Raw genomic sequence first — 26270 nt, forward strand, 5'->3', positions numbered from 1 at the left:
CAATGTTGCATTGCAAACAGGGGTGCCCATCACCCCCAAGGCCAATGGTACATTTCCCAAGATCATGTCATATTCTCCATAAAGTATTTCATTACGACAGCATGTCTACTACTATCCTATTACTGTTAAGTCACTTGTTTAAGTTTTACTGACCACTTTAATTGATCTGCCCCCTTACCGTAAATACTTTCTTTTCTTCATTTAGCGTATTAAATATGGTGCACCTACACCTAGTAGCAAAAGTGACTTGGAACCATCTAAAGTAAATGAATTACAAAGCAAACATCTGATTCCATTCTGCCTCATCGCATATTTTACAATAAGCGCACCCCCCCCGAATGTGTGTGGGTGAAGGGTGGGTACAACTAGGGGGTCCCCCCTTTAGAAAATGGTTGAATTTTACATTATTTTAAGAAAAATATCCCTCTCGCCATCCCCCATGTGGGTGTTCCTGATTGCAAAAGTGTTTTTGGAGAGAGAGAGAGTAAGAAAAAGAGAGAGAGACAGAGAGAGAGTAAGAAAAAGAGAGAGACAGAGAGAGAGAGGAGAGAGAGAGAGAGAGAGATAATGTATTTCTCTCTCTCTCTCTCTCTCTCTCTCTCTCTCTCTCTCTCACTAAGGTTCAACCTCCATGATCTCGGCGTTAGTAGAGCGTGCTCCGAAACCAGAGGTCCTGGGTTCGAATCGTCTATGGTTTGTCGTAATATTCATGATTACCTATATACATTAATTTTTTTTTATTACGAAATTTGTCATCTCATCTTGACAAGGTGGGCCAGCACGTGTGCCAACCTGATTTTGGATGGGCTTTGTCCCACCCTTGGGGCCGCTGCCCTTGCTAGTGAAGTGCTTAGAAAATATTCTGCTTTGCTACTTTAGGCAACGATTTTAGGCAATGAATTTCAGAAGATGTTGGGACACAACCCTTTTTTTTAGCCAGCAATATCTAGATTTGTCCAGGATATTTGAAGTAATACGATGAAAGAAGGAAACGTCAGTCGCCACAGGTAGCAATTACAATATTTTTGGAACCTAAAGAGGGTATGCAAAGTTCTCTTCTACTATTAGGCTAAAAATAAAAGTTTCAGTGGTGGAAGACTTCCGTTGCGAGCATACGCACTGGCTTGCGTTGGAGTCTTGCCAACATTTGCATCCAGGACATTGAGAGAGTGCCCTCCTCTCTTTGTTGTTGGATGGTAGGATCATGTCTCAACGAATCCACTTTGAAACACTATGTCATGAACGTAAGACGTCATTGTAAACCACGCCTTTTCATCTTCTCCGACTTTGATAACCGCCTGGCCAATCAACGCTGTGGTCGCCCATTCGAGCGAACTCCCATCCTCCCACGGTTGCAGGTCTTACATGTGAACTCTGCAAAATCTCAGTCGTTCTTCACCAGTGACGATGCTAATACATGACCATAGGCGTGCGAAGACCTTCTGATTAAGGGGGGCAAAGCCTTGATGAAATTTCAGTCGGAGAAAGAAAAACCTCATTCCATCTCACTGTTTTATTGTATTGATGGGTACTAAACAGGGGAGTATATAGTGTGTGTCCGGACCCACAGAAAATGGCTATCAGAAGAAAAATCCCAGCTTCCGTGGCCCAAAAGTTCTCCCCCTTAATTTTCCTTCAGGCAGGAAGGATTTTTGGAGAGAGAGAGTTTTATTACAGCAAATTCAAAACTACTACACATAATACAGCGTAAGTCAAAATGATGTTCCCGATTTCAGTGTCTATTTATTTCATTGTAATGATATGTAAATGACTGAGATTACACACACAGATTGAAAAACTCAAAACGTTTTTCCTGGCATATTATAAATGTTCTATGTGCGATGCACGTGTTACACGACACACATTTAGTCTATAATCAAGTTCCTGCCACACTCTTCCTAGCATGTCAGGGTCCACGTCGGCTATGGCTGCAGTGATGCGCTCACGCAATTACACCAATGTTGTAGCAAGTGGTGGCACAACAACTCGATCCTTGGTGAAACCCCATAGGAAAAGCACGACAAACTTATTGGTATGAAAATCGAGAATACAGAACGCTTTCTGCTGTCCAGTGGTAGCCATTTCCCTCACTGTGATTTAATTGCCTCCTGGTGGCCGACAGCGCAACTACGAGTCTGCAATAGAAAGAAGAAAACTTTTTGAGATTATATTCCATAAAAAAATTACATATGCAAGAAAATCTCATTACCTTTCGTATAAGAAATGAACGAAATCGGGAACATCATTTTGACTTACGCTGTATATTCATTTCTAATGTCTGACAAATTTATTGTGCGACCACATAGATTTAATACGACTAGGCTAACGAATAAAATGCGCGAGTCTTAATAACAAGTAATTTGCCGGAGAACGAAGTGAAATAGTCCAATTATATATGAAATAAACCCGCCGTAGTTGATTGAAAATACTTTATTTTTTTAAAGATAATAATAGGCGTTTAATAACGGTAATAAGATTTCTCTACACTAAATTTCTAAGTGAGAAAATTAAGAGGGGCAATTGCCTCCCTTTCCCCCCGTGCGCACGCCTATGTGTATGGCCTGCTACCCCCGACCCTTCATCACTATAAACGATATGAAGGCACCATTTAAAGAATAATCTTACCATATACATTCTACATGAAATATTTTGTATACATAAAGGTGTTGCAACGGGCTACAAACTAGCGTTCGCAAAATAGTTGCAGTTAACTTCCATTATTGTAACCATTCCAGTGTGCTCTAGTCCCTCTCTGAGGAGCCCAATGGGAGATGATTATCCAAGCGTTCCTTCAATTTTGAAATGCTGGGAAAAGTAGTGGATAGAACTGCGAGTATTTGCGGCGTTTTATATAAGCATAATCTCAATAAATGTTATTCAGTAATTTCTTAGAAGATAATATTATGCACCCGCCACTGTGCCCGGATTTTTGGAAAGAGTGCATCAAAACAAAATTGAATGCATTCTGAAACATTGTATCAGTTTCAAACTGTAGATTGTAACATGGCACACACTTCATTAAAAACACAAGTTCTGAACTTCAGAATAAGGGAAACAAAAAAACTCGCTTCAAACCAAATACCCGTTCTGATAACACTGGATTTGCCGACACAATCGCAACATTTAAATATCAAATTATATGACAACAATAATTATACAATGAAAATAATAAAAAGACCTCAACCGACTACGCAATCATCGATCGCCTCACTCACGAGGTACTTAATATCGTCCTGGTCCCCAGAACGGCAAAAATAAACAATTGCTATAAATTGAGTACCGTGCAATATTTTGTTTTATTTTTATTTTACTATATGTGTATTATTCTATCATGTTTATTTTCTCATGTATGTTGTAGACTCCCCGATGGCGCAGTGGTAGCGTCGTCGCCTTGTAATCAAGGGGTCCCGGGTTCGATACCCGGGGAGGCACATAGTGGTTCGGATCCCACTTTAAATTCCGATTAGCCTTACTGTGCATAAAGTGTACTTAAAACACCAAATCAATCAATCAATCAATCATGAATAAATAACCAATAAATGAAAGAAATTGAATGGCGGGTGAATCGTTAAATTCATGAATCTGACGTCCTGGTATATTTTAAAGCACCAGGGAACTAAGCGCACCTAATCTCGAATGTATGAGGGTAGAGGCGGGTTTACTTCGGGGGCTCCCCCCACATTATGTGTCACGGGGTCTTGCCTTTGTTCAAACCTTATTGAATTTTATTTTCTGCAAGGGTGCCATAGTAGTTACGTGCGTATTTTTTGGAGTTGTTCTTCAAATGGCTGATAACTCATTTTCAAGTTCAGAAAATTACTACATATTTCTTTGAACTCCTGCTCTTTTCGCAACATAAAAATGTAGATATTTTAAGAATTTGGAATTTCAAAAAAATGAAGAATCCTTTGTTTGAATTTTTGACCGATTTTCTTCCTCTTTGCATAAATTATGTTACGTTTATTTAACTAAACCATAATAATAATTAAAGACTGCTTTACAATAGTCTTCTATAACTATGTCAAGTGACGAGAAACGCGCCAGAAATTGAAAATAGTGAAACAGCTAGATCACAGTTCAAAATCAAAACAGCGGTCTGACAGACTCCTGCTCCATAGTACAGTAGTTTGTGATTATCAACGCCCATAGTAGTTAAGTGTTAAAACAGTTGAACTACTAAGAACTGGCATTAATGGATTTATAATTCCATTTCGAAGGTTGCTTTTTTTGTGGCGAAGGTAATTTAATTTGTGTCTTCTACATCTACACACTCCACAATTTTATTTCAATTGAACTTTAGAACACTCATATTATAAGTGCAGTACTGTATGAAATAAAGATTGTCCAGTATTGCACGTCATCGGTGAATCGAAAATAATTATTTGCAAATTTATTGGGTTTGATTGATTGAGTTGGTGTTTTAAGTCCACTTTATGCACAGTAAGGCTAATTGGGACTGGACCTACAGTTTAAAGTGGGACACGAACCACTATGTGCCTCCACCGGGTATCGAACCCGGGACCACTTGATTACAAGGCGACGACGCTTCCAGCAAATTTATTGGGAGGGGGTGTCCAATCCTAATATCCCTCTCCTATAAAATGTATAACCTTAAATGGAGTTATCTAGAATTCCTTGAAAAAACACGAACAGCCTTTGCCAAGCTTAACCATCTCTGTCACATCCCTTTATGCACAGAAAATGGTGCAGGTGGTTGGAAGCACTGCCACTCCTTTTCCTGCCTATCTCCTGGTAAGGCAGGAAGAGAGAGAGAGAGGCACAGTGGAGGCCACATGGCCTTTGATGCTGCCGAGGAGAAGTGAACCCTCTCTGATTGCGTCACCGCTCGGTCTTATCCTCCAAGTTGTTTCATCACAAATGATGCACTTGGCAACTCGGAAGCAGCGTTGCCATCCTCCCGATAAGAAAACGTTGGCAAAGTTGCGGTCTCTGAAAAAAAATGGTTTTCCTTATTTATCGTCGCTCTTCTGCCACTTTGGGCTAATCTCCACGATGAAGGTCCATGATGATACGAAGAAATTGATTGACATTCGCAAGGAACACACATGCCCAGGCTGCAGCCTAGTGTCGTAGCTCGCTGTGCTAACCACTTCGACACGGAGGTCGGCTATATTGAACCGTGTCATAAAGACAAGTTCTATATACTCTCAACGTTGGTTATTGTGAAGGTTGTGCAATCAGCACAGTACTCCGACTGCTTTACCTTTAGCTCCCCCCAACCATGAGGGCCTAGGTAACCCCAGACTAAAGATACTTAAACAGGAACATTGACGAGCTACTTCATCCCTGGTATCACCAAACGCGGGAATTAAACCCAGAACCATTATTGCCGTGACACTGGAAGGGGAGATAACACTGGCGAAGTAGGGGAAGGATGCTTTCGTATGAAAGTGTCACGTGCCACTTGTGTCTGGCCACTGATCGGAAAGGTTGTATGTGCAACGTGCCTTTTGGATGTATAAGCTCCTTAAAAAAATATTGAAGCCAATTCTAGGGTGTTCTTGAAAAGGCGCTGCGATTTTCTGTTGACTTCTTTCAAGTCGCACTGAATCAATTAAAGAGAGTATCATAAATCATAATTTTATGTTGGGCATGTGTAAAGATTCTCAACAGTGATGATCCAACATGTATAATATTTGCTATTAAAAGAATAAACACAAATAACTAACTACCTGCTGTAAAATTGCATTTTTTAAATTTCCTTTTTTACTTAAAGTGCTTTTTCTCGAGCAGAGGTTCCTGAACCTATTTTGCCTGAAAGTCTGATGGGGAAAACACAAGAAAATTGAAACGATGATCAACCACGGTTCTTGATCTCGAGAGAAGCAAAAATATAACTTTAATTGCATTTCACAAAGTCAAAAATCAAATTTCACATGATTTTTTGCTCTCACACTTACGTAGACCAACCATTCTGTTGAAAATGTGCACACAAACCCGACCCTAAACCTGCATTTTAAATGAATTTTAGCTAAAGCCTACCCTAAAAGTCCACCACGATTAGGTTCGCAGCATGATATTTTTTAACAATGCGTTAAATGTGAGCGGGAATCGTCTCTGTGTGAACGCACTAATTAAATCAATATAAAAATGTATTGCATGGTATCGCGACGGAACATCGAGGCGACAGTTTGCAAAAGCTGAAACTTATCTACTGGTCCCTAAACGTTTTCCTACTCGTTGATTGAAAATGTAAAAGTCATCATCTTTTGCAATGAGAGCACAATCAAATCTACTAGGAATTAGCAAAGCTTTCCGGGGCGGCAACTTTTCGAAATCCTGGTCCTTGATAAGCAACCACGCTTGTACGTAAAAACCATGTATAACGTGCGATCTGTTCTGTTTATTGACGCCTATATGCTTCACAGTGGAACTGATATACATCATTCTCAACAAGACAGCAATTCTTTCTTAGTGGAAAGGAAGATGAGGCCGCAGCATGGTGCTAATCACACCATCCCCATCTACTGCCAAAATGGAAAGCACGTGGAGTTTAAATTTTCAGATTACCCATGGTTGAAAAATGCTGATGTTAATAGAGAATAACTATAGGATTGTAAAATATAGTTTTTAAATACTATTGTTGTAATTAAATCACTTTCTTCTTTGCAGCTCAGACAACGTGTAATAACGGAATCGGAAGAATCGTCTACGAACGTTTGCCGGATTTCCAACTCCAGGGCTACGACGATGAGGTTGTAAGTATCGTTATCTAATTGTTATTAATAGTTATTAATAAAGGTAACCACACAGTGGAGATACATTTCCTCATCGATACAGCTTACTGCCAGACAGATAACAGATTGAGATACTATAAGCGGACCTAGACTACAACTATTCACATGTTTTTAAACATATTCTTAATAATCATCAGTCATTAATAGCTGTCAAAAATACTGGAACCAATTGTAATAAAATTATCCACAGAAAAAGAGAGAGAGAGAGAGAGAGAGAGAGAGAGAAAGAGTGAGAGGGAGAGAAAGAGAGAGAGGGAGAGAAAGAGAGAGGAGAGAGGGTGAAGGAGGAGAGCATGGGCTAAGTCACTAGAAGTTGTACTTGTTAAACTCTCGCAGCACCATTACCTATTTGCGATTAAAATTACCACCTGAGCGCTAGTGTCGCTTCCAATATGGTCGCTCTATGTAGGATAAATCTTTGTTTACATTCAGCAGTACATACGTAATAGCAGCGTGTTGTCATTGCTGGTATGGAAGAGACGTTTAAAATACGCGATATTTTTAAATATTGCGCATGCGATGTGAATTCCAGGAACGTAACGAAGGTGAAGCTGTGCTGAGCGCGAAGCATTTAATTATAATTAATTATGATAGCCAAAAATAACACGGAAAACGCAGACGAAGCTAATGTATAAGCAATGGCTCTTCAAAGCAGTGCTGTTTCATCTGCACCTCCGTTGTAACTGGGGCTCTCAGAAATGATTTGAAAATAAAACAATTCACCTGTATTACCAAACTTGGGCAACAGAAAAATGTAAACATGCCGTTGCAGTTCTTTCACCAAAGAGGCAGGCTGGTTTAATAACAACACAGGATAATAATAATAATAACAACAATTTCATTGAGGCTATCTTCACTGAAAATTGACTTACTGAATGAAACAGCAACATTAGCATGTCAATTTCCATTTTCTGACTTACCATTATGATTACAGACATTAATTAATTCTCAAACTATTTTCATCTTCACACTTAATCGACTTGCACCTGTTCCAAATTACATACATACTACATTGTTTTCGAAGAAAAAATGTTATATTCATAAAGAACAATAACTTAACAATCTTGTCAATCAGTTCTGTTTTCCGTAATTTATTTACAAATTTCATTTTGTTGATTCCACGGGGTGGAAAACACATGTAAGCTTTTCACTTGTCCTGACCCACAAAATGATTTAGAGGAAAAACTAAACAGTAGACGTTACTTTCTCGCATGTTCCCCATGCGTTGAACGGCTTCAATACATCGAAGTGTCCTTCTTGGAGTGGTTCCTGAAAATCTCACCAGATGGCATATCGGATAATAATCGCGAATAGTTTAATACCTAACTCATGGTGTCTTCAAGGCACAATAGTGACGTTTGTGTTGCTGTGGAATCAAACATAGTAAACTGAATTTGAATAAAAATGATGTGATGGCCATAGAAACGAACGAAACAATTCAGCTTCGCTTTTCTGTCACTTTTTTGGCTAATCGCAAAGATGAGGATGAGTGATGATAAAATTAGATGGATGAAGGGACAACCACAAATATTTACCGACGACACGACACGAGCCCCACATTGGCCGTGAGTCCAGATGCCAGAGCCTCGCTAGTCTGTTAAATGCAGTCCAGGGTGTAGTACGTGGAAGGGAGGTTGACATTTGGGTGTCAGCTACAACGTCTTTTGCTTTCTCCTTATTTTACGCCGTTTTTCTGCACCTTTAGGCTAATCGCGAGGATCAATGATAATTTAATGAAATTGGTGAAGGGAAATTCACCAATTAATTACTATGTATACACCAGGACGAACCTGGAACCGTCCGTGGTGAAATCGTGAGCTCAACGTCCTCCGCCACCGAGGCCACAACTTTTACAGTGACTGTATTAATGTACATGTGCCAATGTTGTTTTGCATATGGCATGTATTGTTTACGGAAAGGAAATATTTTTTTATCGCTAAGACATGAACGTTACTTAATCGTAGCTCAGTTAATTGTTCTCGTTAGTTCATATAAGAAAAGTATGATTCTATTGTTGTTTACTGCTCTCTTTTCAGCTTCGAGACAGCTCCCCGCCATTCCGAGTACTAGAAAAATGTCAAGAGTTGTGCCTGCGGGACAGGACGCCGACCAACAACCTAGTAAGGCCGTGTTCCTCCATCGACTTCCAGCCAGGAAATCGAATAGCCTCCTTCAGCGGGACGCCGGAGTACGAAGATTCCACGTGCTACTTTACAAGGGAGCAGGCTCATCCTGAAGGCATTGGGACACTCTTCCCGGTGCCTAACAGCGTCCACTTCCAAGAAGTTTGTTTATCCTGTAAGACATGTTCATGTTTCTTTATTTATATTGTAGCATCTTCTTAGTATGGACGTCCGCAGTATTGTCTCCATGAAGGGACAAGCAAGATATTTTTTCCAACAGGAAGGGGTCAAGCGAGGCATATTTTAACCCCCTAGTAGAGGTGTTCCCTGAAAAAAAAAACACTCATTCAGTTTCAGGTTATCATGATCCTGCAAACGAAATGTTATGTGTGAAATTTATAATTTTAGGCTGACATTCATTTTCCAGGGGAGGCGTGGTCCTCCCTTGCCCCCTTCCGGACGTCCATACTTCTTAGCTACACATTTAAGCGCCCTATGACTGCAAATGTATTGGGGTCCGAGATTTATGGTGTACCCTGTCCGTCGCCCTGGAAAGTTTTTCACCAAACGTAGGCGATGCCACGTTTCCTTCTGACGGTGTTCATAACACTGGGTCCCCTATAAAATACTAGAACAAACATTGCAGTTCAGTGGTTATCACTGGTGTGCCCAGAATTTTCATAAGGAAGGGAGGGGGAGCTATGAGCATAAAAGAGGGCTACGCATTCTTGTTTTAGACTATTTATCTCCATATTTTACCCGCGGGTACCACACGAAAACATTTTTGCAATTTGAAAATGATCCTGATCTTCTATTTCCCTCATGTGGGGGTCTTTTCTTCAGTGAACAAATGTCCAACTTCCAAGTAAAAAAAAAATACTATTCTTCGCTTTAGTATCAAGAAACATCTTTAACTGGACTGTTAATGCCTAACATATTTAAGAGACCGTGAATGTGTATACTCTGTAGTTATTTTCTTATTGATTTCATAACAGTGAGTGGTATGAAAAAAATCACATGTAGGTGGTACCCTAGTGCAATGTTACTAATAAACCTACAAATGGATTTTGATTACATGAAAACAAACACCGTCAGCAAAGGCAACTGACATATAACATCAGTATGTCACCACAATAAGAATTAAAATTTTTGAATTAAACTGTTTTGGGTGCGTCAGCACTGAGGCTATTTTTTACCCGTCACGCTATACGGGGTCCAGCCCTTATCATAACAAAAATAAAAGCATGTCTGAAAACTAAAATTTCCTAACCCTGGTTAAAAGCTGAGGCTAAAACGGGCGCTCAGCACAAATAAGGACAAAAAACAGGACGGCACAGAATTATACTGGCCATGGGGCCAGTCGCCAGAGCCTCGTTAGTCTGCTGTCCAGGGTGTACTACGTGGAAGTGAGGTTGACTATTGGTTGCACTACGTGGAAGGAGCATCCCTTACACTCCACCCCACCACTATAAGAGATTTAATTTGTACACTATTGTTTCGAATTTTTAACAGTAGTTGTAGCAGATTTATGAGCAAAAATATATTTAGAAACATACTCTATGATAGATTTATTACTGCAGAATAGGATGATAGTATATTTATGTGATTTTAATGCCTTTGCGGTTTTCTTCCGACAGCAAGTCGTATAGAGATGGAATGTCCTCATCAACGCTACGTATTTGAGCGATATCCAAGAAAGACGTTAAAAATGGCCCCAGGATCATTCAAGGAAGTCTCCGTAGCAAACCGTACTGAATGCGAAGACAGGTATTAAAGTAATCTCTTATAAAGTATCTCCATAAAACGTGCACGACAACAAAGCTTAATTTATTCATTTAACCTTTACCCTGCGCATGAGTTGAGAAGATCAAAATTTATCCAAGAATAGATTTCCAACGCAAAATAATTTTCTGCTAAGAAACCAAATTATAATCAAAATTTCATTCCTCGTCTCTATTTTTTTTAAACATTTCTGATTTCAGATCCAATAGTTGGATATGTTAAATGCAATATCTTACTTTAATTGCTGTAGGTATAATCGACTACATTAATAGTTTAAATACTATGGTTAGAAGAACGAACAAGACAACAAGAGAGTGTAATCCTCAAATTTCTGAGTTTGAATAGTATATTGTTAACTTCGTACTTTGCCTAGGCTTTTGAATTCCAAATAAAAGTAATGGGTGGAATTATATTATTCTATAATTGAATAGAAGCTTTTATTTTACGTTATTCATAAAATTAGGTACATAGAAAAATAACTTCCATGAGTATTCTATTTTTAGATGATAAAAATAGTATAAATACATTGATTTCCGTTTAAGAAGTATATGCTGTAGAAAGAATAAAATATGTTGATATCCACTAACATGTAGCACTCTATATGTAATAATTATTGAAATACGTCCTGATTGACTAGTTATTGCAGAAACGTCGACAGTTGAGATGGACAGATACGACCCTTACTTTTTTGTACTTCAGCTTCAGTCATTAGTGCACTAAAACGTTGTTTTTGTATTGTAACTAAATGTTTTAATTAATGTACATTTTGAGTTAGGATTTTTCGTTAATGTTTACGCTGAGTGAAACCCATCCCGTGGCGTAAGAGACGTCAGGACCAGTGCATATCTTCCCACCGCAGGCTTCACTCCCACCAAATGAAATCCACCAGTGTATAAAATTCTAATAGGGCTTAGCATATAATATAATGTTTTATGCCGTTTCCTAAATCCTGAATGAAAGTATGTAAATAAGTATATAATATGCAATAAATTCAATTTTCTCTAGGTGTTTGAACGAGTTCGCCTTTGTGTGCAGATCTGCCATATTCGACTACACAGCTTTGAGCTGCAAAATGAGTCGCTTCACAAAACGCACGATCGGTGGAACTTTCGATGACGATCCAAACTCTGATTACTTAGAAAACACCTGCATTAAAGGTAAGATATTATTTCATATTGCCTTAGAGTTAGTGAAACCGCAAGACAATGTACTGTTTGTTTTTATTTGTGTACAATTTCGAGAGAAATTCGTAATTCTTAGGAATTATTTTTCTTGCATGTATCATAAATGTGGGAATGTGGGAACTTGGATGAATAATCATATTTCCACATTGAGGGAAAGCTTAGATTGTTAACATAGTGGTTGTGAGAATCGCCTTAATCAAGAGTAAATTCGTGACCTGAATCCGCGTAGAAACTTCAGTTAAATGGATAAAGTAAATTTAAAAATAAAGTTTACTAAGGAAAATATGAAGTTCGGAGACCAGATGCTACGGCAACGCAATGAATCTTCTGTTAGTTGCCTAGATCACATGACGTCGGAGCGTGGTTCTTGTCGCAATATTTCAATACAATATATACCATATTTGCAGCCCTTAGTACGCCGCGCGGTCTGACGAAAGTAAGCCTAGTGTCGCCGAGGCTTTGAGCGCGAAATTTGAATTCGTATACATAATGGAGAAAAATCGTAATAACTCTGGCACTATGGGACCAATCTACTTCGGATAACTTTTGTTTTGCAGGTAATACATCGGTGCATGCAACCATGTAAAATTTGGATGCCCCAACCGCGGGGGGGAGGGGCGTTACGGGTGGGGGCTGCATCCCCCGAATTTCATTGAAAAAACATACAAATGTCGAGTTTGCCCCCTCTTCTCCAGCTACTTTGGGGAGAAAACCGGAACGTTTGCTTTTTTTTTTTCTTCAAAGGATGGACCTTCCGCAACAGAATGAAACTTGATTCATGTTCGTGGGTGCAATACAATTTGAATAATAAGGCAAAACGTAAAACTCTAGCGAATTTTTGCCAATTTGCATATTATTCATAAAATTGTTATAATTCTGACACTATGGGACCAATCTACTTCGGATAACTTTTGTTTTGCAGGTAGAACATCAGTGCATGCAACCATGTAAAATTTGGATGCCTCAACCATGGGGGGGGGGAGGTTACGGGCGGGGGCTGCATCCCCCGAATTTCCATGAAAAAAACATAAAAGTGTGGAGTTTGTTTGCCCCCTCTTCTCCAGCTACTTTGGGGAGAAAACCCGAACTTTTGTTTTTTTCGTTCGCACTTGCATCTTGTGTAGCTACTGTGAATCTATTTCTTCCCTGTTGACTCGGTTCTTTGTGGAAATATGTCCGGAAGGAAACGATTGTGCGTCAGGGAAATCGATGAGCTGTTATATGATACGAACTGTTTATGCTGAGGCCTTTCCTAACAGAGGAGGGAAGTGAGCCTTTGCAATCGTTTGTTTTGTCTATACTTCTGGATAGACTCACGCTTCTGGCTTCTGGCCTCTAGCTATCGTCAAGCTTCATTGCATTTCTAACATAGAGGCGACAGAAAGCTGACACCGCCAAACCTCATCCAATCCCCCTCTCTCCTTGACCCCCCTCCGCCACTACTTCAGCTGGATCACCAGGTCTAAACACAAAGCAGAATGTGTGCCTTATCAGTACTAAATCACAGCGTTGGAAGCTTGGAGGAAAAGAGCATCGTAAATACCAAGCATTTATTGTGTCTGTCAACTGACGAGCCAACACGTGAGCCCAAACACGTGACATATTCCGAGAAAGGAGGAGAAACATGTTCCCGAACGAACTGTCAGTGTTTCAACTTCAATATACAAATATAAGTGTGGCAAAACCTCGATAATTGTATCGAAAGCTGTTTGTTGCATATCTGCAACAGCGGCTACAAGGGACACACTTTTTTTGTTGCATATATGCAATGGGGGCGAACTAAGGGTAATTCCTTATGTACCTATGTTTGATTGATTGATTGATTTGCTTTATTTTACTTCGCTTTCTGTGCCACTTTTGGCTAATTTGCGAAGATGGGGATGAGTGATTTATATGATGAAATTGATGAATGGACACTCGCAAACATACATGCCCAGGCTGGGATTCGAACCCAGAACCCCTGGCGCCGTAGAGCGATGTGCTAACCACACCGCCACGGGTCCGGCTTTATATACCTATGTGAAACTGCAATAAACTCAATGGCACATTAGATTTTTCCTTAGTGGCGGAGTGGTTAGCACAGCGCGTGGAGTTCCAGATTTGAATCCCGGCCCGGACATTAGTGACGTTTGTCAGTGTTCCTTCATCAATTTAATCATATCGTCACTCATCTTCTTCGTCGCGATTAACCATAACAAAAGTCATTCAATCAAATCGATCAAAAACTTGCTATCAGAGATTCTTAATTCGTGTCCCGGAGATGTGAACTGTTTAATTAAAGTATTAATTTTCAACGCTGTGATTAACCTAAAGCGTAGAAGAGACAACCTTAACCAAGCAAAGAAGAAATTGGAACAACAGTTTTGTTTAGCAAAGATCGCGTTCATTTTTACCACTGGCAACACTGAAATGCCAAGAGAATCGACGTGCACCACATTGCTCCGAGAAAGGGTTAAAGATCACCACGGTTGGTTTTCGTGGGTTCTCAGAGTACTGTGCGCTTCCAGTTGTTTAGTCTACTTGATTTTTCACGCGCAGACACCCAGGAAAATAGAAGAGATTTAGGAGCGCATTTGGTGGCCAAAGTATACCAATAGGTGGGGGTCGAACTTCCTTTCTTATTAGATTCTCAGTTCAGTCTCTTATCAGTTTTTCGTGGGACGCTGACGTCAGCGTTGGAATTTACGAATAAAGTGCACCCACGTCTTTTTACCCCTCTCTCAAAATATTGGTGAAATTTGTGCTGATGTTCGCTTCTTGAACTAAATTTTTATGGCCCAACAGCCCTCTGAATGTGAGGGCTTGCCGGATCGGCATTTTCATTGGGCGACGCGTGGTCAGCGCTGCTGTTTTTTGTTTTTCGGTACTTATTATTTTTCAAGTAACTTCCCAATTGTCCTCACGACGCTGGGCGAACGCTGAAATGTTGAGGTTCCTTCGGGAATCGAACCCGCGACTGCTCGTACTATTAGGCTACACAGGAGCCCTCACTTCTTGAATTTTGTTGAATTAGTTTTTAGGCCCATTTCATTCACAGATAGGCTAATCGGGACTGGACCTAGATTTGATGATGGTTTAAATCCACTTTATGCACAGTAAGGCTAATCGAGACTGGACCTACAGTTTAAAGTGGGATCCGAACCACTATGTGCCTCCACAGGGTATCGAAAATCGGGACCTCTTGATTACAAGGCGACGACGTTACCACTACGCCATCTGGGAGGCTCCATTGATCAGGACTGGCCTAAAATCATGTGAAATCCAGAATACAGTCTTTTTTACTAAAATTCGACATTGTACAGTCATGCACAATAAAAAGGAGACATTTAGATCCTGAAATTATCTCTTCCCTGCAAGGCGTTATGTGTGTTGCCTAACTCTATGGCGATTTACGAACTTTCTACTGAATGATTCTTATCGAAGTTCACTCCTGGTAAAGTTAGGTAACACTAAACACTAAACGCTGTGATAGAAGTGAGTATTTCAGAATCTAAGTGCCGCCTTTTTATTGTGCCCGATTTACTATATATTATCTAGACTGATTCAAGTTGAACAAATAGTAGATACTCGAAATTGTGACGGTTGGTTCCGGGTTCGACTACCGTCCTTGTCATACGTGTGCGTTTGTGTGACCCTCTTGAATATAATATAACACCATTCATAATCATCGTTGCGATTATCCTAAAGAAAAGCGACGAAAAATAAGAAACACACAACTACTCTCCTATTTTATACCGTGGCCTTAAGACGCGTGAGCAAAGCTCCGGTTATTCTCGACCTTGACCATAGATTTGATTTTTCTTACTTTAACGTTGCTTATCTGGCTCTCGAACCCGGAAAATCCGGAAGCAAGATTCATTCCATGTGCCTCTGCCATCTCAGCCAAGATGAAAATAACCCATGCAAACTCGTGGCTCTGACGATTACCCAGCCTGAAATAAATGGGTACCTGGTGCGTGGGTAAAGGTGGCCGGAGCGTGTTGCTGACCACTTCACCTTCATAAAATGGCCGATATCGTGAATGTGTGGGGCCCTACTACCTTTGCATCACCACTTATGGGTCTTCAAGGAATGGTGCAACATGCACGGAAAACTTTACCTTATCTGTTGTACCTTCATCAATGTAATTTGATCATCATTCATACACATCGTCGCGATTAGTATAAGGATGGAGAAAAAAGACGTAAAGTTAGAAAAATGCAAAGCACCAATACGGATGTGTTGAATGGATTTGAAAATGTAACCTTTAGAAAGATTCAATTACGCCCTTGTGAAATATGCACATTTTGACTGATCGGCCGGACCACGGGACTTTGAACAAGATTGGAGAACAATTTTCGCGACTGAAATAAAGGAACGAAAAAAGCAAAGAAAAAAAAAATACGCGCCTCGGTGGCAAATTGCACTTAGTGGTCCACTTACATAGCTTCCGTAGAATCGGACTTCGAAATCTGACCACGGCACGTTAATCCTAGCTTAACTTACTTACCTCAGAGGGAGGGAGGTGAGGGAGGAAGCTCGGAGATCACTGAAACTCTAGATACCATTTTGCTATTGAATCATTGCTTTCTTTGTTGTTTATATAGGCGCAATTAATAATAATTATAAAAATTGCCATTGATAATAAAAAAATAAGAACTGATTAATGCATGTCACACACATATTTTATATAAAAAAAGGTAAAGTGCTCCCCTGTGCTTAGCACCACGCCATGAAGGCATATAGGGGGTGTGGGGGTAACGCCACCCCCTCTATACACACACACATATTTTATCATTAACTAAACCTAAAAAAAAGTGTTGCGTCAATGTTTTTCTTGTATATCTATACGCAGTTATGTAGCAATTAGTATAATTACAAAAATTACCATAATTACCAACCAATTGTACACTATTAACACTCATTCCATGGGGGAAGGGGTGCTGATAGACCCACCACGTGAATTTTTCCTCCTATGTATGTTGACTTTATGAACAAGAGTAATGCAGAAACAATGGGAACACCCCAGGGACAATACAATTTAGTTTGAATTTTTTAAAATAAAAAATATTCACATTAAACAATCGAAAATAAGATGTAGCTAAGCTAAGGTTAATAATTTTGTTTCGCGGTTAACCTAAAGTAGTATTAGTGACACGTTTAATAAGCAAAATGAAAAGGAAAATATTCAATGCTGTTCAATTTTCAAATAAAAGAAGAGGCATGACTCCCACCTGCGTCGACGAGTGTTGAAATCATGCGGAAAATTTTCCTAATGATGGAATAGGACAATACAAGCGTGTAATAGCAAAGGGTTATACGGAAGCGTACGGGTACGTGTGAAAGTTGGATTATCGGTGCGTGTATCGTCGAGAAAGTCGCGAGCGATGAGTTGCCTTCGTGTCCGTGCACATGAGTGTGACCACGAGCCTTACGTTCAGGCGATTTTCACTTGTTGATAGTTTTCATGAATTACGAAATCATCCGAATTCATAGCTGCTTTTATTCTTTCCAGCAGACAGGTAGACGCGGATCTATAAATTACACCCACATAGACTCAGAACATACATATATACGCACACCCACACCGTGTTGAAAATATGTATATAAAAATGCCATTTGATTCTCACCGTACTTTCATTTCCTTTAGAAAAGGGACACTATTCAAACGCTGAAAAGTGTCCGAGAAATTTATTTCGTTCACCACCACAAATGCTCCATATCGAAACGAATTAGCGTTCGTTATTTTTTTAATTGGCAATATTACAGAATTTTTAACACATATGTAACATGATATGATGAGAAACACTAGTAATGGATCCGTAACACTCCAGTGTATTTTTTATTTCTGGTAATTACGTCGCTTTTTTACCTCTCTATTTGAATCGTGCCGATGAGGATGAACTGATAAATTAGATTATGGGACTAGCACAACGAAACACCCATGACTTACATAGGGATCGTATTTTGGTCGATTTATCGAATTACGTTTTTCTCCCGTCGCTTAGCACTTTTGGCTAATCGTGACGATGAGGATGAGTAATGATTATGATGAAATTGATGAAGGGACGCTCACAAAGAACCCTTATACCCAGGCTGGGAATAGTATCCAGAACCCCTGGCGTCTTATCACGTTATGCTAACCACTCCAACACGGAGTTCGCGGATGATTGGGACTTTCGAAGGTCCTGCGTTCGAGTCTTGTCCATGGCATAAGCCTACTGCCATTCAACTACCGTTAAAAAATTTTCGTTACCGTTTTTAATGTAGTAACGGTCATTCCATAGTTTCCCTAATTAATCTAATTTGAATGATTCAGTTTTAAACAATATATCTTAGGTATAAGCAAGTGTAATTTATAACAATTATTTATCTTCATGCATGATAAAGCATTCAAATTGAAATAAAAAACTGTGTGCACCTCCATTTTTATAAATTAACAGGCAGGCTGTTAATTTTTTAACGGTAGAATATTGTAAATTTTTCGGTAAGTTCTAACAGTGTAGTGTTTGTTCCTATACATATTTAATCTAATCATCGTTCAAATTCGTGAACCGAGAGAGATTGAAAAGCAATGTTAATAACCGAAACACAGACTAGCAAAACCAAAGACAACTTGCTTATCAGAAGTTTCAGTGTGGTCACTCTCTTGTGTTTTTACACTAAACCGTGGAAATTCCTTGTCATGGGCAAATAAGATTGTGCGAACAGACTATATTTCACAAACAACCTTAAATAACGAAATATAATACGTAAAATAATAGGCTACTTTGTTTTCAAATCATATATCTTAAGCTCTCAAACTCTTAATGGTGCCCCAATTTGGAAAAAGTGACCACTTCCGTGGCGGAGTGGTCAGCGACACGCTCCACGAAGTCAGAGGTGAATGGTTCGAACCATGGGTAAGATGTGGGCGTATCGCTGTATTCGTCCCATCACCCATTTCATCATTCATTGCCGCGATTAACGCAACATGTAGAAAGGCGAAGTAAAGAAAAAAAAGAAATAGAAATAACATTTGGACTAAGTGTGTAACACGTATATGTTCTCTTTTGCAGGAAAAAGACGCTGTGAAGGCCTTGAGTTCTTTATTAAGGAAGAGAATGTTCGATTAGGCGGCCCTTTTGAAATGGAGCATTTTAGCAACGTCACCCATGAAGAGTGCGTAACACAATGTTTTAAAGCAGAGAAGTAAGTATGAATTTATAGTGTACTTTGAGTTATTATTATATTGCTGGTTCACTGACAAAAGATCAATTGAGGTTCAGAGTACTAAGACACTTTGGACCAGACAGTTTTCATACATTTATTAATTCACCTCTAATTCAAATTAGTTTACTTTGCTATTTCATGTTCATATTACATACTTGATTGACATCATTTCTTAAAATGCCATTTCTATTACTTCAAATTAGTTTCAAACATTAAGCCACGATAAATTATTACTTTAAAATAGTTTCAAACAATAAACCACGATAAATTATTACTTATTTATAATTTTGTTTTTCAAACATTGTTCAGAATATTATATTTAAATTTAATTATCGCTACAGTCCAATGGTGGGTGATCTGTTGGAATTTTTCCGGCCTTGTCCTCGCACAAAGCGGCTCTGGGGGTCACCCAGCCTCATATCAATGGGTACCTGGAGGAAATCCTGGGGGGAGTAAAGACGGCCGGAGTGTGGTGCTGATCACATCACCTCCAAAATGGCCAAGATCGAGAATGTGTAGGGCCGTACCCCAACATCCCCTAAATGTACCTTCATGGCACAGTATGCACGGGGAAGTTTACCTTACCTTTGCCTTATAGTCCAATGGGTAAGAGCCTGATGGCGACGCAGAGGACCTTGGACCTGGATTTGCTTCCCAGGATGAGTGATTTCTGGTAGTAATTTTTCCGTTGATGACCTTCCGGTGATAAGCTTCTCTGCGACCTCTTAGCATTGCCTAGTTGGAAGGCAAACTTAGAGTGGTTAATTGGCGGCCGGAGCCTAGTGCTGTCACATGTATTTTCATCTACATTGATAAGATGTGACCTTATATCCGCACACTCATACGTGCCCTCATGAAGTGGTGCAAAACAAAAGAGCATAATTGTAATACTACTTCACTTTAATATTAATTTTCACACATCATTATCTTCCCGACAAGAAGATTTTATGTACGGTTTTGAGGGATTTGATTGGGAATAAGCTACTAGTTCCATAATAATTTGGAAGGGTGAGAGTACCAGTGGACAACTTGTATGTGTTTTCAGATGCATGAAAACTAACTCACAAAATGTAACATTATTTCTTTCTAGGTTCTTCTGTCGGTCTTTGGAATACGACGCTGAGACTCGTCAATGTTCTTTGTCAGATGAAGATTCAATATCACAGAGGGATGAAGTTAGGCCAACCAGCAGCCAAACATATAATCTTTATGACGTCATATGCTTTGAAAAATGTAAGTAAAGACAATTTGCTTCTTTCCTTTCTTATCTTGAATGTAAATTAAACAAATTATTGGATAACGTTAGTTGTGTGGTATGAAAATGGCATTACTATTGCAGGTTGGTATTGAGAGGAGACGAGACGAGACTTGGTAGAGCGTCTCGTCTCGAGTTGTAAATTCCTGTCTCGTTCTCGTTCAGATTTATAAACATCTGTCTTGCTCTCCTTTCGGATTCGAAGGGCCAGTTTCGTCTCGAAATTGTCACAGAAGAAGCTTTTACAGCTACAGAGGCATTTAAGGCAAACACATTTTCTTAGTAACATTTTTCATCTTCGTTGTTCAATATGGACGACTTATGATTTTTGAAATGACCTACTATAACAGTAAGAAGAAGGCATTCAAGGCAAACAAATTTTCTTAATAACATTTTTCATCTTCGTTGTTCAATGTGGACGACTTATGATTTTTTAAATTACCTATGTTAACAGTAAGAAGACAATCTCTGTAAAAACTTATTACATTCGAAGTAAAGTAAGTTCCCTACAATACCAAAAGCAGGTATGTACTACTACTTGATTATTATCTGAACTAATACGATGTGTAGCAATAATACTCATTAACATTAACATTATACATTTATAATTTGCAATTTATTGAGTAGAATGTCCTAATTTTTATCAACTATACAGCAGGAACTGTAAAGGTCGTATCCAAAACAAGGCATCGTGACGATGTGATTGTGTCTGTTTTTTAAAATAAATAAACACAAAAGCATGTTGAGTGCTGAGAGTGTCAAAAATATAAGTTCATACTTCTACTTGCGAATATGTTTTCAAGTAGAATATGTCACTAGGACAATATCAAGTTAATACCAATACGCTATCGGGATTGTCGATGTCTATAGTATCGGTACGAATTAATATTTTTCGATATTCTAATATTGACATCCAATTACGATTTTCATAGCGTACATACAGCTCTGTCATCACGTCTTGCCCTACATCCGGTAAGTCTTTGTGCAAGAGCACAGTTGGTCATTGATATTATAGAAACTTTCACGTGACGTGTTGATGTGATTGAACACACTGTTGACAAACCTGTGTGAGTTTCCTAACGACATAAGGAAATATTTGTACAACACACTGCAAGGACCTCTGTGATTACCTGGCCAAACTGATCAAGCAATAGAGAAGATTTGGTGGTGAATAAGGGTTAGCCGTGTGTGTGTTTCTTTCGGGCACTTTACCTTACTACGTACCACTGAAACATAGTGGAGCGGCCGAGGCTGTAATCGGGTCAGTGTTTTGAGAAGGAATGATAATGATACTTTTTGAAATGCCCTCCCATTCTCATTCTGATGTGGAACTAAATCTTGGCGTTGCCGAACGCGCGTAACTACATCTATACACACACACTCATTGCAACATGACGTGAAAGCACTTGTGGGATGTGGCGGCAGGGCCCCACAACTTCACAATCTAGTCAACTCGCGGATGTGTTGTGAGCAGCACCACGCTCCGGCCGTCTCTACCCCTCAGGGTCGTCCTTACTTTCTCATGTATTAGAATGCCTCCCCTATGGCGTAGTGATAATGTCGTCGCCTTGTGATCAAGGGCTCCCGGGTTCGATACCAGGTGGCGGCACATAGCGGTTCGGATTCCACTTTAAACTGTAGATCCAGTCCCGATTATCTTATCTGTGTATAAAGTGTACTTAAGAACAAACTCAAAGAAACAAACCTATTTACTAGAGGATGGGTGAGCCCCAGAGCCACGTTATGCAGGGATAAGAGACAATGCCAGAAAAATCACACCTGAGATCCCAGGAATCGAACCAGGGCCCTCCGCGTTGCAGTTAAACTTAAACCCGTGTGACTTGACCACCTCGCCTCCTCATTTCATATGGACTAAATTACGCAAATTGAAGAGATCTCTGCGGTGAATTTACCCTACAGTAGATAATAATATGCAGAATGATTTTTGTTATCTAATATGTAAATATGCGTAAATCAAAGATTGAGACACAATAATCTGTGATTTTAAGCTTATGGTGCAACGTGCACTTTAACAAAAAGAGTCCGTTCCGTTGTTTATCCAGCATCCATGAAATCACAGCGGTGACAGGAAATTCGTCTGGCGGATGCAGAAATAACACAGAAAAATCGTGTCTGAATTTCTCGGTTGAACGGCCGTTGCCCATCTATTACCAAACAATACTTGAGGGCTATGACTTCGGGACTGGCTAGTTGTCTCCATGGTCAAGTGAATTCGACTTGTTACTATCACGCAGGTCTACATTACTTTTGATCTAAAATTGGACAAAGCATGCAACAGCATAGAATTGTGTCCAGCACCAAAGATTAGCAAATTAATTTTACTGTTGGGGCCGATTCATGTGTCTCAACTTCTCAGAGCGTAAAAGAGCTGACTTGTGCAGAAGAAGTTAGCGTCAGAGTGTTCAGTTCCCGGTTCAGTTTTCTCTTGTTGTTGTCTAGTCCGAACAGTTCTGCAATCCATCTAGCAACCAACGTATCGTATTTCCACCCGAGCCCAAACTCTATGTTAAGTAAAGGTGCATGATACTGATCACCTCATCTACAGTACATGTGCTGCCTAAGATTGTGTGGAATTTCATGGTATGGTGCTTTGGGTTGGTGTGTCATATTTAGCATCTTACTACAGATTCTTCTCCCAAACTATCAGTGTAATTGTTCATTTTTTGAGAATGGTGGTTGTGGAGGGACTAAACTACAGGGTGTACCAAAAGTCCCATTACCCTCCCCCCTTTGAATTGTAGACAAACCTGAAAAATGTTGTTTTAACAGCACGCGTATGATGAGAGAATGGTAGCTATACCATTAAATCAGACCAATGACCACCTTTACTCCAGAGGATCTGTGTGCACACCGCAATTTTCATGGCACAGTATTATTCGCCTCCTGCAAACAATCGTACGAAGAAATGGTCCATTGCACAAAATATGAACCTCAAGCCTTCCGTCGAGGCTAGACTAAAACACAAGATGATACGACCCCAAATTCCTGCCTTTTATTGAAAACGAATCGTAATCAGTGGTGGTGGTGATACTAGCTTGGAGGATCCTTTGAGGAGATATTATCTCGTGCCAGTTCGCCCAAATATTTGTGTGCGGACAAGCATTCCCTTGTTGAAAACTGGTTCCTTCAGACGTGAAACGAGAATGAGATTTTTAAAAACCAAGAATTCATTATACAGGATGAGACAAGATTCAGTTTACATAGGAGTACAAATACGTGCATACAAACATGCACATGATTGATACGTAATAGTTACAGTTGCGCACCATCTGCTTCAGTTCTACGCTCCCAGTTGCGTAAGACGTCTGCTAGTGTGCTGGGGGGGGGGGGGGGATTTGAGAGATGACGCCTGTGATCCTTTCTTTGAGGTGGTCCAATTTCTTAATTTTCTTTGCGTACACGATGGCCTTTGAGTTTTCTTAAGTAGATTTTACCTCAGCTCTGTCCTCACAAGTAAAAATTCAATGGATGTTAGGCCTGGAGACCGTGGTGGCCATTCACCTATGTAACCTAACTTTTACCCTACCCTGTACGTATATTGGTAAAGACGCAGGTATAGAAGTGTACTATAGTGTACAGAACCTTGTTATTAATTAAACCAATTATCAAACTAATGATTGTCGTATTTTCTTTCCATTTCAGTTCAAGAAAAAGAATTTCCGGATAACGCTGTTACCTCCCACCTCTTCTCGGATGGCAGGCGACCTGAGACAGCCTTTCAGAGATATCGAAACAGCCGTCTAAGTGGCGAATATCACTCGGAAATTACAGGTAGAACATTGTCTGAGTGCTTAGACGAGTGCCTGCGCCAATCGAGTTTTCAGTGTCGCTCGGCGGTCTATGATGAAAGATTGAAGATTTGTCGACTTAGCCGATTCAATCAACAAGATGGCTACCGCATCATCTACGATGCAGACCATGATTACTATGAGACGTTGATGAGTAAGTACTTCAATTGGTTATTTGATCCACTTATGGTTATGTACGTGTTTTGTATGTTACGGCCACGGACAGCTGGAAGATTGGTTGACTTCTTTATTAGCTTTTATAATGTTTGATTCAAATGTTTTCTCATTATAAGTTTTAATATTTAACATTGTCAAAATCTGGTTTCTAATTTTTGAAAGGAAAAATATTTGCTTTCCTTTTCAACGGGTAAAATTAGGGTGATGTTTCTCACTTTATTATTTACCGCTATTGTCAATGGAATTGACATGGTGTGATCGGCACCATGCTTCATCTATCCATCTTTATCTTCAAAGAGAGGTGAATGATGAAGAGAATCTAGAGCTACAACTCAGAATATTTTTAATGGAAATTTTCTCGCAATATATTTTTCCTTAAGTGAATGATGTGAATTCACACACTACAATAATTTCCTACGTTATAGAGAATGGTTTTGTTTTGTTTTCTAGTCAGCGAAGTAAATGTGATACGGTGGAGCAGTTCGATAAAATAAAATTCCACGTATTGTAACAAAAGTTGACAATTGTAGTTCCTTTTAAGAGCAGTTGCTGGAAATTGCAGTCAGCTCCGAAGGTCATATGACGTCAACACATTGTGAAGGAGCTTTTGTTTGATTTCAGTCGAATTCACCTTGATTGTTTAGCACATATGTTGATTCTATTGTCACTTTCTTGCATTGTTAGTTCCCAAATATAACCTTGTTTTTGCAGTGGTTTCTTTCGTGGAATATTATATTTCTGTTTGTCTTTTTAGGAATCCCTTTCGTCATTTTGCAATTCTTGCGTCTTCTCGAGGACCCAGGGGCATGCCCAGGAAATAAATGAGGTTGAATTTTGGCAAATTTTTTACAATATATGTAAAAAGTTTGTCACGGTTTAAGTCCATTTTGTGCACAGATAAGCTAATCGGGACCGGACCTACAGTTTAAAGTTGGATCGGAACCACCATGTGCTACCATCGATGGTCAAAGCCGTGATCCTTGATTACAAAACGATAGTGATACCACTACTGTGTGTGTGTGGGCGCTCACGCATAGGGCCTCCCCGGTGGTATAGTGGTAACGCCTTCGCCTCGGGGCAGGTTTTACGACTTAAATATTAATATATTATAATGCATATTTGGTAGCATAGTGCGCTCTTTTTAATTTGAACTTGGATAATTCGAATTATTCGGTAATTCGAACATAAGTTTATTCCCCTGCAAATCATCTTTAGTGACGTAGACCTCTATGCTTTGGTTAATTCGAATATTGGATAATTCGAATTTTTTCGTGTCCCCTTGACGTTCGAATTAAAAATAGTCCATTGTAGTATTATTTCGAGGGTGTTGAGCTCTAAAGCTTCACCTCGGTATGCTCTTGATACTTCACATTTATGAAAAACGTAAAGATATAATAGGTATATGTACGGAGGGGTAAGTATACTAATTTAAAGCCGTGAGTGCGAGGGCATAAAACTGTTGGCAGAAAAACGGGACTGGAATCAAAATATTTCGGAGGTGGCAACTTGAGCGCTCAAAACTCTCTGCTTTAATTTTGTACAGTATTCTGCAAATACGTACTTCTTTCGTGATAAAAAGTGCTACATTATTCAGAACGGAAACAATACATTGCTCTAAGTAATAGCTCCATAGTGTTTTTGGTTAATATTAGTTATTCCTCGTTGGAAGTAGCGTGGATTATATTCATGCATTCCCCCAAATTTTCTAAAAAAAAAAAAAAATAATAGAAAAAACAGTGAAACTACAATAAAATATATCAGTGTAAGTAATGACCCTCCCCGGTCGTATTTTTCTTCCGAAAAGCCTGCTAGGTGCATGTTAACAGTAAACTCTATTTTCGATTTAAAATGAAATGCTGTTGAACAGTTTGTGACACACTTTAGAATTTCTAATGCACTGTGCTTGTCGTTTATTGAGCAATTGCACAGTTTACACAAGGTATGGACGCGATTTGTAAATGTGATTGGTTTGGAGGTCATTTGGGTGTGTC

General features: G+C 39.5%; 1 protein-coding gene across 2 annotated transcripts in view; it reads left to right on the forward strand.

The window, feature by feature from the left end:
* nompA (no mechanoreceptor potential A) overlaps positions 1-26270 on the forward strand; it is a 109266-nt gene that overhangs the window by 62612 nt on the left and 20384 nt on the right. For both annotated transcript variants that reach the window (XM_083117025.1, XM_083117026.1), the window contains exons 3-9: positions 6634-6719; positions 8795-9056; positions 10519-10648; positions 11669-11820; positions 18885-19017; positions 20129-20271; positions 23957-24256. In XM_083117025.1, coding sequence (XP_082973151.1) covers positions 6634-6719; positions 8795-9056; positions 10519-10648; positions 11669-11820; positions 18885-19017; positions 20129-20271; positions 23957-24256 — 1206 coding nt within the window. The remainder of the gene's footprint in view (positions 1-6633; positions 6720-8794; positions 9057-10518; positions 10649-11668; positions 11821-18884; positions 19018-20128; positions 20272-23956; positions 24257-26270) is intronic.

Source organism: Lepisma saccharinum, chromosome 2 (assembly GCF_977018435.1).
Source record: "Lepisma saccharinum chromosome 2, izLepSacc3.1, whole genome shotgun sequence".
NCBI lineage: Eukaryota > Metazoa > Arthropoda > Insecta > Zygentoma > Lepismatidae > Lepisma > Lepisma saccharinum.